The sequence below is a fragment of the Aphis gossypii genome, chromosome 1 (genome assembly GCF_020184175.1).
Source record: "Aphis gossypii isolate Hap1 chromosome 1, ASM2018417v2, whole genome shotgun sequence".
NCBI classification, from domain to species: domain Eukaryota; kingdom Metazoa; phylum Arthropoda; class Insecta; order Hemiptera; family Aphididae; genus Aphis; species Aphis gossypii.
This window is the reverse complement of record NC_065530.1, coordinates 36,255,732-36,268,194: the sequence shown is the minus strand read 5'-3', so window position 1 is coordinate 36,268,194 and position 12,463 is coordinate 36,255,732. Positions and strand designations below refer to the sequence as shown.

The window sequence follows — 12,463 nt, the reverse complement described above, 5'->3', positions numbered from 1 at the left end:
CGTTAAATTGCAGGTTTTGAAGTTTAAAATTTCACATTCATGTAAAGATGTGATGCTGAGAAAAACGTACCAAAAGTCAATTTTATTTATTTGATATACTCAACGATCACTTGTTGCAGCTTTTTTTCTATAAAACTTAAATTAAGTTCTTTTTGACGGTGTAGAATGTACATGAGACTTCTGAAAAAAGTTTGGACACATCAAGTGCACATCGGTCTAACATTTAGGACAAAAATAATTTCTATTATCTAAAAATTCCATGAAAATTCGTTTTTTTTTAAAAATACATAACGTACCATATCTTCGTGAAATAGTAAGTTTTGAAGTTTAAAATTTCACATTTATGTAAAGATGTGATGCTGAAACAATGTATGCTGAGAAAAACGTACTAAAAGTCCAAAAGTCAATTTTATTTTTTTGATATACTCAACGATCACTGGTTGCAGTATTTTTTCATTAAAACTTAAATTAAGTTCTTTTTAGAATGCACATGAGACTTATATGGGTATTTTATCCAATAATTTAGGACAGTCGTTTTGGTTTTAGGCTTTAGGTAACATCAACTGCTAAAGATCATCTTCATCTTCTTTTTTGCGATTTTTGGAATAATATTAATTACATTAAATTTACTCTATTTATTATTAATTTTTAATTAATTTAGCGTAACATTATTATACTCTTTTAGGTAGGTATATCGATTTACAGATCGTCTTCGTTCAGAATAATTTTTTGTGTGCAGTTTATATGTTGTACCTAGGTATGTAGTCATACCAGGCATTTTACTAATTACCTAGGTGCATAGTCAAAGAATTTAATTTTTATGTAGTTTCACAATCCGCCTCGATATTTAGTCATCAATTGCCTATTTCATGTCAGCCAAATAGTGAAAATGAAACATATTGTATTATTTTAAACATTCAACTATATTTTCTATTAATCTTGTCGCGTTTTAATAAAAAAAAACCTAAGAAACGTTAAATATTTTAAACAAATAATTTTCATCGATAACAAATAGAAAATAGCTCAGAATCGCCAGAATGTCATGATATAAACCTAAAATTCCGACAATAATGTTGGATATTGACTTCACCTAAATAAATAGTGTTGTTTTAGTTACTAAAAAACTTGGCACAAACATCAGATACATCTCTATAGGTATGGCTCATTAGTCACTAGCACTTCGAGAATTCACGTACGTTTTATTTTGTGAACATAATAATATATTCGAGTATTAGGTATGTGTGTTTATGAAATGTTGGTTAGTCAAAAATTTTAATTTCAAATTAATATGTTACAGTTATTATTTTAATAATAACAGTCTTATAATGTAGGTTACCCATTTATATTATAGTATATAAGGTAGTAAGTATTAATATATTATGTAGTTAATATGAGTTAAGATTTTGTAGAAAACGCATTTTTAAATGCAAATTATGTATGTAGGTACCTATACACCCATAAAAGGTGGGTACTTTTGTTGTTTTTTAAAGATGCACGTGGCACGTGTACGTTTGGGGCTTTTTCATTTATTTTAAGTAAACTAGGTGACGTTTTCATAATAAAATTGTTGTGTTTCGTCAAGTTAAACGAGTGATCATATCGCGTAAATGTATACAGATATTATTGTTTTGAAAATGATCATTATTTTTAACATTTTTTTTTTTTACAGTATTGTGTTAAACAAAACTACATATTAACATATTAATATATTATAATATTATCGAACGATGCTGTACGCGAGTTTGATTCAAAGTTCCTATATAAACATTAAACTCACTATATATACATATTCGGATTGGCTACGTCGTAAAAACAATACTATTAAGTACGCGTGATGCGGGGTGGGGAGGAGCGTGTAAATCGTAAAAAAAATAAAAAACCGTATTGTTTATCGTTCGGTAAACATTGCGCATCGCTGATGCCAAAAAAACAAAAAAAAAAAAAAAACAGTCGACGGCCGGCCGCGCGCGCACGTACGCATATTATTTTTAAACGTATAATATTGTAATAATATCATAATATAATATATATTTTGAAAATAAGTAGAACTCGGCGAGCGTGCGCGCTGAGAACGACAGCGGCGGCGGCGGCGGTCGAGCGCGGGTGACCCCATCGCGCGGGTCGTCGTCTTCGTTCGCGGCGCGCGCGAAAAGGGTTTGTCGTCGGCTTTGATTTTTATTTTTTTGGCGCGAGCCGACCATCTGCCATCTGCGGCGGCCACCGCCGGCCACCGTCCGCGCCGCGGCTCAAGGTCGTCGTCGTCGCCGCCGCCGCCACGTCATTTACGTATTTTCGCCTCCTCCGCATCGGCGCCCACACGACTTTTTCCCACCACGACCGGCCGGCGGCGGATGACTGCCGTGGCCGTACCGTTGCGGCGGTGTCACGTTTCCGAGACTCGCGCGTTTACATCGTTACAGCAGCTCGACGAGGGACCGTCGCCAAACGCGCGATCAGTGTGAAACGATCTGCACCGCTTCGACTTGATAATATCGTCGCCGGTTCCGTAGTCGGCTATTATGCGTTGTGGTCGCGATGGAACAAGTGGTCGCGCTCGTTTACAACAACGGCTCATCGGAGGAACTGCAACAGCCGCCGAGTCCCGTGGTTCCGCAGCCGCCGCCGCCGCAGCAGCCGCCCAGGACGGCGGAAGAAGAAGACGGCGAGGATCGCAGCAGCGCCGCGTTCTTCTGTAACACCGAGTACAGGTCTGCGCAGGCTTATTATATATAATATATAAGGATATCATAATATTATAATATAAGAAGTATGACGCGTTCAAGTGTGTTCCGCGGTATAGACGATACGGTCCGACCCGTAAGGACGACCTGATTTGATCCTGCAGGAAGGAAGGACGCACGTGCGCGGCGGTTTTTAGTATAGAGCTTACGCTTCGACGATAGTTACACGCGAGTTCTTGTTGTTAGGACATAATATCTAATAGACGGTACGATAATAATAGTTTAATATGCTCATGGGCGAAGGGGGGCGATTTCAAACACTGCAGATTCGGTTTTGAAAAGTCGAAAGACGACAGATAAGTAGGTAGGTAGTACAAGTTTCATACTACGTTCCTGTTTATTATTAAACTGCAGTTGTACGCATATCTCGACGACGATGACGGCGACTACAACGAATACTTTATTAATTTTAATATTATTATTATGTTTGCGTCGTGTGCGGAGACCGTTGTGGACAAGTCGGTCACGAAATTTTTACCGTGTATCATTCTGACGCAGTTGCCGATATATTAAATTCACGACTTTCGGATCGTCCCACGCCGTATGTTAACCGCCGCGCAGGCTGGTCATTCGAACACATGTGCGTATATATGTATACATAATGTTACAATATTATAACAGTGAGTTTCTATTTTTTTCCACTTCATGCCCCCACCCGCAAATAGGTACTTAATAAAATCGCGACATGTTTAAAAACTCATTTCAATAAAATAGAATTGTATTATATATTGTCCTTTGTACTTACTACGCACACAAACGATAGGTATTTGACCCTATATAGATAAATAAAAATCATTCTGTTGTAAATATTTTGACAGGGCATGTTAAATCAGTTTGATGTGTTAAAACATTTACTATACGATTTCATTACGGATATCAGTTAGTGATTTATATCCATCAGAACGATTAAGATCTGATCATCATTGTGCATGTCGTCATACATAGATAATTTTATTTAGACATATGTGTTTACTTTAGTGAACAAAAAATATACCTCGTATACTAATAAGAAATTAAGAAACAAAAATACGTATGCTTTTTATGTATGAATGCTTAAATTGCTAAAGATGCTAAAATGTGTAAAAATAACTGAACATAAATGTTACAAAGATTATTTTAATATTATTATAATAATAATATGTTGTGACTATATGAGTCATTGTTGTGTTGTTCGGAGGAAAATGGCAAATTTAAATATGTGGGTGTTAACGCATTAATAATTAATGCCATTTTGATTTAAAGAATGTCGACTATTGAAATAATACGCTTTATGAAAAATAATGCTCACAATGACTATGTAAAATTATTAAGTTTAGTTGGTATATCAATACAATTTCATTTAAACTATAACTTTAGCTTCAATAGCTAATGGTAATTATTACTAATTATAATCATATAAGTTTTATAATTATAAAAATTAAAAGTATACAAGTGATTTAATTGATGTAAGTCGTATGATGTGTCATAAATTAAAAACTAACTACATTGGAAATTTGCAAAATAATTCATATTCACGCACATAACGTATAGTTTTTGGCATCTTAATGCTACAAAACAAAATATAATTTATCATTTTGTGTTGTTTTCATATTTTAGTACTATTTTTCAATAGCGTTTGAGATTTTTGATATATTTGTAATTTTTTTTTCTACATTAGTAATAATTCTTTAATGAACGTTTTTAGATTATGTAAAAATAAAATTAGTTACTGTAGCTCAGCTCGTTTTTATAACACTGTACTTTAAGACAGAATATAGAAATGCAACTTGCAATTTGCATTACTCTGAGTCATAGGTCATCAAAACCAGTGACCTAGCCAACATATTTTGTCGAATGTATGATTCTCTTATTATTTTCATACTATTCATACTATGTATTATAACTATGTGGCATCATACACATCTCATTACATTTCTATTATACTTAAATATTGAATGAACAAATAAATTGTAGTTAAGATTATATAAAAATTATGTCAGTATGAAAATTTGGTTTTATAAACATTTTAGATATTTGAGAATTTTTAATTCAAATATGCAAAAAACAATTTAATATGTGTATTTATAATGACAGACATAATTATTAAAAAATAATAAATTAGTGATGTATGTTTTATATATAATATAACTGTCGATTTAACTTATAAAGTCCATCTCAAATGAATTTACATAAATTAATTTATATTTATTTATACACTGATGCAAACACGACTATTACGTAATTTTTTCTTTGGCGTGTACATTCACATTTGTTAGTTTATTACTAAATAAATAATATTGTATTGTACTTGAAGTATGCACAGAAAAGTGAAACGATTAATTTTGAATTATTATTGTATAATAAATTTATTATGATTCATGAATTTTAGTCTAAAACAATACATTATACAGTAGGTAGGTACCTCTATTATACTAGTATATACACGATTAAAAGCCATGTAATTTATAAGCAGCATGCCAAAATATGTTAAACATCAAACTTAGGCACTTAAATTGTTTTTTTTTTAAGAAAGTGATAGTTATAAGTTCTCTTGATTTAGTCACCTGAATTACAAAATAAATTTTGTTTGTAATTTTTAGTAAAAATTACTTTTGAGAATATCCTGATAGTCTTATATTTTATAATATAACTAAATGACCAAATGTATTCGTTTCATCTATATTTTACACGGATGTAAATTATTTCTAAATAGCTATATTACATCAGGTTATATTGATCAAAGTTTAAATTATCTTTTTGTAGAATATACTGTTAAAAAATCGGCGTTCCTATTAATTTTCATCAACTATTATCTTTGTTTCTTAAATTAAAGCATTAAACAATTGTCAATTAATTTGAGAAATATATAACATATATTATTGGTTTGTTTTTTGTTATTGTTGAAATTAATAATATTTCTAGTTAAAATATCTAACTGAATTAATAATAAAAGTAGGCATGTATATCTAAATACATATTATATTCTTAAAAAGCTTCATTTTAAATAAAAATAGAAATTCAAATTTTGTACTTTTAACTGAATACCATTAGAAAATTAATTGTCTGAAGATTTTTTTTTAAATATAATATTTTTTATTTATATTAAGTCTATAACTTACTGTTATTGCAAAAATATAATTTTGGAAATAGTTCAAAATTCGTCAATGTATGCAGTGTTAATTAAATATAACATCTTACTGCATATATATTATGCCATTAATATTTTAATGCTATGTTTTAAAACATCACATCATTAAAGAGTGCATTTTGTATATTGTAGTACGTACAATAATGTATGTATATATAACTTATGCAAGTACATAGTTAACTTTGCTTGTCTAGTTGTATGTTGTTAATTACACTGAACAGATCATTTTGTGGCTTTTATTCAAATAATAGCGTTAAATTAATGTAGGGCGTAGGTACAGGGTGTCCCCAGAGAGTTTACTATATAATTTATACAACGAAATATGAGTAATGAGTATAATATATAAATATATATATATATTATTTTAGGTAAATGCAAATATATGTAGAACACATTACACTAAAATAAATTAATATATTATACTAATATATATAACCGGTGTCGTAACTACCCTCCGCGGCGCCCATGGTAAATTTTATTTTGGCGCTTATTTTTGTTTTATTTCACAGGTATCTATAATTTTTTTATAAATATAATAATATTATATTTTTACGTGTTAATCAAAATACTGCCATGGTATATTTTTTTAAATAATCGAGTCTTAAAACCAAGTTACAAAAAAACAGAACATTTTTATTTAACTCAAATGCGCCCCTTACATTACTGCGCCCTTGGCAAGCTCCCATGCCGCCAACCTCTAGTTACGGCACTGTAATATAACTAGGTATACACTATACATTGAGATTATAACATACTATAATAATGTGTATGTTACTAATCATAAACTAGTTAATTCTAACTTACAAAGTTACAATATTATACATAAGTAGTTACAATCATTTTTATTTTACAGTTTTATCCATTACAACTATCAAACAAATAGTTATGTGCAATACGACGTCAAACCACAAAATGATATTACATCACAAGAAGGATTTCAGGATGATTTATCTCAAAGTTCATTCAGCAACGACACTCCACCGGACCAGTCCGATACCAAAAGACATTATTGCGAATTCACTGGGTGCAAAAGAACGTACAGCACCGTGGGAAATCTCCGTACACATATGAAGACACATAAAGGTGTGTAATTATTATAAGATTAGTACTGTGTTCACAAAATGTATTATACACGTTTAATAGAAAATATTTTATTCAGTGACTACCTATAAAGATTAAAGATGTTAATATTTATTGTACACAGTACATATTATAATACCTATAGTACGTGATAATAAATGTTTATTGAAGTAAATTATTTTTAAATGTAGCACTCAATATTTCACTTTGTAATATTATTTATAGATTGTATTTTGTAATATTATTCGTATTAAATTAACATAATATTATATGATGAATAATAGTAAATCTCCAGTTTTTACATAAAATATATAATACTATTATTATTCATAATATTAGCATTATCTCATGTCCATCATAGAAAATTACTAATTAGTGATAAATTATTGGCATGGTACCTACGTATTTCTATTTATGCTTTTAGTAGCTACATGAAATGTATTAATATGTCTCAAAAATTAATTGTTGTTCATTTTTTGCTGTTATTAAATATAATATTACGTACGTTATACATAAAAAATAATCAAAACTTAAAAAATTAAATCAAAATTTTTACAAAATTTAATTTACTAAGATAGGTAACTCGTGTAGTTATGTTATCATTATTTTTAACGATAAAACCCACTTTTTTACTTAAAATAGTTGGAGGAATTGCTTTATTAATGACATATACTTTTTAAAGAAATAAAAACTGTGTATAATTTATGAAATTTTTCAGTACTGGTTTAAACTATTCAATAAATTTAATAAAAATAAAAATAAAAAATATTAAAAAGTAATACGATGGAATACAAATAAACAATTTTAACCTGCATAATTAGATAAAATGAGCTCCAATATCTGAACAATTTTTTAAGCACTAAGTACTCATATCATTAAGGTTTAAATTTCTAATTAATTTTATTTCATACATAAATTTATTTACTATTTACTATTAGGTGAATACCGGTTCAAGTGTAACATAATTGACTGCGGTAAACCGTTTTTGACGTCATACAGTTTGAAAATTCATGAACGTGTGCATACGAAACAAAAACCATTTGTTTGTACTAAGGAGGAATGTCAAAAAGCTTTCAACACCGTTTACAGGTAAAGATTTCGATTATCTCATTCAAGTTATTTCAGTAATCTTTTAGAAATATGATGGACCTACGGTTATTTGTAGTACAGGCTACGAGCTCACCAACGCTTGCACACTGGTGATACTTTCGACTGTATTCAAGCAGGCTGTGGCAAGTGTTTTACGACTTTCAGTGATCTAAAAAAGCATTACAGAACGCACACGCAAGAACGACCATACAAGTAATATACCATGTTTAGCCGTACGTAGTATTACAATAATTGATATTAATTAAGTTGCTTACCACATTGATCTTGACATCATATCAGGTGTTGACGATTAGATCATCTATTCAAAAAAAGTTTTTACAATACAATATATAATTAACATGATATTACTATAGTATTTTAATAATTAAAACACACGTAGAAAGTCATTAATAACAATTTTGAACAATATATGAACATAGTATGCATTTTATACTACTTACGTGTCCGGTTATTATCATGATTTTCAGATGCGCAGAAGAAGGTTGTGGTCGAGCGTTTACGGCCAGCCATCATCTAAAAACGCACAAGCGGACGCATTCGGCTGACAAATTGTACACGTGCGACCGACCGAATTGCAACAAGTCGTTTCCTGGAAAGGCTAGTCTTAAGACGCACCAGCGGAGTCATGATGTTTGGGACGAATCGGAGACTCTGTCAGATTTTGCCGACGACTTGTTACAGCATTTCGACAGTGAAACCAACAGCACGACATCGGAATTCTTAAAATACCAAAGTACGTACTTAATACTTATCGATCGTTTTATAAATCAGTGGCACGGCTAGGATTGATTGTCATGTAAATGTGTGGTGACGGGGTGGGGGGATGAGATAACATTTTTTTCTCAAAAAGTGTTTGAGTTTAAATCTCAGCGAAGTGTACACGTCGTACATGAAAATATATTTGATGACAACGAACCCAAATTAATGTTATAACTAACAAGTTCTAATAATATATTATTATGTGATTTTAATACAAATCATTATGACCCTTCACCCCTTCCACCCAAAACAGCTCTGGTTGCGTTACTGTTGAGATTTAATATTATCGATACGATAATTATATTATATTTTCGTTCGCAGGTCAACTAGTCATACCGCTGTCGAAGGCCAACATCGAAGCCCTAAAACGATGCGAAACGGCCGAGGTGGAGGTGGACGCATACCTTTCGGGCATCGCGATACGGACGTTCACGGGGGCGGGCCAGGATTCGAGCACGGCCACTGTGCAAAAGATGATCCTGGCCGAGCCGGACGACGGGATGCCGGTAAAGCTGTCGGTGGAGTGCAACGTGGACGTGCAAAAGGTCGGCCAGGACGCCAACGGTACGATCAGCCTGTGCGTGATGGACAACGGCGAGTTGATGTCCAGCCTGCTGATGATGCCGGTGATCAACGGCGCCAGCTACGAGACGGTGACGGAGGACGACTCGAGCCAGCCGCCGGCCATGTCCATAGCCACGGAGAAAGTGCAGGAACTGCAGTTCGTCGACGAGCCCGTCCGGCAGACGGTGACGGCCGTCGAACAGTCGGACGCCGAACCGCGGGCGGGCGCTGCCGTCGAGCTCATACCGTTCGACGACATCCTCGTGTCCAAGCCGGACACGGATTTCGCGGTGTGCGAACCGCACCACGGGGTGGCCACCGACGAACCGCTGCACGTGGCCGAAGAGTTCAGCGTCGAGGAGCTCATACTCAGCCTGGCCGACAACGCGGATCAGTGTCTCGACAGTTCGGTCGCCTCGCTCATGGTAAGTCCGCAGCTGGAAGTGTTCGAGCCCACGTTTCCGGTGCCGGCGCCCGCGCTTCCGCAACAACAGGCGCTCGAGTCCGCTTTTCCGCCGGCCGGAAATTGCAGCAGTCCCGCCGCAGCTCCCATCGCCACGGCAGCCGCGGCGTCCTGTTCGCTGACCGTGGCCTGCAACACCCGCAAACAGCTCAGGAAGGTGCTGGAACACAGACGGCCCGCGAGCATATCGCACTAAAGTCCGACGCGATGCATCGCACGCACTTTATAATGCAGTCGAGTCGCATAAAATATAATATGTATATTATATACGATCGTTAAACAGCATACAACGAATAAAATATACTGAGCTAGTATTATTAGAACACAATTATCGGCGAACCGTTAAACTTTAGCGACCTATATTAAAATTGACAAACGTTTTATGCGATTCGGCGCACACGTGTGTTAGGTACCTATATTAAAAGTTAAACAGCTATTATATTATTTAAAACCTCGTAATGACCGCTAGGAAACGTACCGGTAATTTTTTACAACGAATTTAATACATTTTATTGTATGACGTATATTTTTACTACTAAATTAATTTTATGTTTTTTTACTCGCTTATTATGTTTTTCATAGTATTGGTTAGAAAAAAAAAATCATACTCAAATTTTATGTCTTTGGGACGTCCGTTAGGTTAGGTTATTGAAATGAGGAACATTTAGCCTATTACATTACATAGGTACTCACTACGAATATGTATTTAATCTATCCATAGCATTTATGATTTAACTTTTACATATTACATTCATCTCTTAACCCATTCAATTTCTGTATTTTAACATGTAACAAGCTGTGATTCAATAACGATTATATAGTACCTATAATTTTACTAGATATATTCGTTATGATTTTACACATTTTTAGATATAGTATATAGATGACTTTGTATTATTTATACCTATTCAACTACATATTATACGCTGTATACCCTACATCGTACTAATATCTATATTATAGATTCTATAAGAAAGATTTTAGAGGTAGGTAGTCTAGGAAAAGTACTATACATATTATAGGATAGGACTGATTGTTTGATATGTTTTTCACTCTAACACTCAATGAAATTAATGATTTACTTACTACTGCATTTATATTCTAGTTTTATTTATACATCATCTCTTTAGTATATTATATTATATCTTATTTATCATAGTTAGTAACGAAAATATAATACTTAAAAGATACGGTTCTGGGACACTATATTGAAATGACATAATACTATATTATAACTCTAACAAGATTTTAATACTTATATATATATACTATATTATATCTGTGTATAATTTATTTTGTGTCGAGAAAAATTATTTTGTACTGTCACCTTTGTATGACTAACCATGTAATGACTTTTTGACGTTTAATATATAAACTAAATGTGGTATGAGTTATCAAAATCGGGACCGAGCTTACTATATATTATTTATAACCTCGAGTAGGCTTATTCTACTACGGTGCCAAATTATTTTTACCGGAATTTAACTCACACAAAACGAAAGTGATACTCTAGTTTTGAACTCCTTACTTTTTTATTTTAATTATTGTTTAAAGTAAAAGTTTGTTATTTTTGTGTATTCATAAATGTATTTTTTTGTAGTCATACAAAATAATGTTGTAATTTTGTATTACTGATATTTAATAGGTGTAGTCTACGTATTTTATTGTAGACGGATAAAACCTCGCTCATTTAATTCTTGTTTTTGTTTATACTTCATTTCAACTTGTATATTTGTTGTTTCGAAATAAACAATATTGACTTACATTGAAAAAAACTGTTACATTTTATATATTGTAGTGTAGTAATAAATGGGGTTTATGTGCAAAATCAAGGACATGAAATAAAACTACAGTATTACCTGGGTTGATGTAGGCCATTTGGAGGAATTTATTATTCCTGAATACTTTTTTGAAGTTTTTCAATTGTTATTTCACTTTGAAGGATTGTACCTATTGAAAAAAAGTAAGAACAGTTATAAAACGCTTTGAACAGTAAATTTGATATGTGTACACGACTATATTTATTTGGTGATAAAAACAAAATAATTTCGAAATTTAAAAAAAATAAATATATTTTGTTTAATTTATGAAGGCTGTCCATTCATAGTATATTATTCTTTAATAATATGTTTATATGTAGTTATATTACTTGAATTTAAAGTATTATGAGTGCACGTAATATTGTAATGTAGCTTCAGTTCTGTTTTGGATATCTGAATTTCAGTTACTATCTACAGTATGTATAATAGCCATACTGCTGGTGAAACGGCATTGAAACGAGTATCGTCCATATTGTAGTTGTTATAGGTCTTTTAACACAAAACTATAAAATAGTTCAAATACGCTGCGTACTAAAAACTTTTATTCGAGTTGAAATTGTATGTCATTAATGACTTTAGACGTTCTATGTGGCATTAGAGAACAGCCGTTTTTAAAAATAACAGTTATGTTTATGCACATGCACGTGGGTAATATACGAGTAAATTCAGAGTTGGAAATTACATAAAAGTAACTTCGTGGTGTATGCTTGAGCCATTTTAGGGGTAATCTTTATTGTACAGCAATAAAATAACAATTAATATTTATTATTGAGCAAGCCGTTCTCAAAAGTAATGGTAT

At 32.4% G+C, this 12,463-nt stretch overlaps 1 protein-coding gene across 1 annotated transcript; it reads left to right on the top strand.

The window, feature by feature from the left end:
* The first annotated feature begins 2,111 nt into the window (after positions 1-2,111).
* Positions 2,112-11,619, top strand: LOC114126864 (zinc finger protein 76-like). The gene is made up of 6 exons (XM_050198285.1): positions 2,112-2,708; positions 6,722-6,951; positions 7,887-8,037; positions 8,119-8,250; positions 8,526-8,791; positions 9,139-11,619. Exons 1-6 carry the CDS (start codon positions 2,536-2,538, stop codon positions 10,038-10,040), a joined length of 1,854 nt encoding a protein of 617 aa, XP_050054242.1. The 5' UTR covers positions 2,112-2,535; the 3' UTR covers positions 10,041-11,619.
* The last annotated feature ends 844 nt before the right edge of the window (positions 11,620-12,463 follow it).

Coding starts and splice junctions, on each gene's coding strand:
- LOC114126864 (XM_050198285.1), top strand. CDS start 2,536: ATGGAACAAGTGGTCGCGCTCGTTTACAACAACGGCTCATCGGAGGAA. Junction 2,709..6,721: donor TTCTGTAACACCGAGTACAG/GTCTGCGCAGGC, acceptor TTTATTTTACAG/TTTTATCCATTACAACTATC. Junction 6,952..7,886: donor ACATATGAAGACACATAAAG/GTGTGTAATTAT, acceptor ATTTACTATTAG/GTGAATACCGGTTCAAGTGT.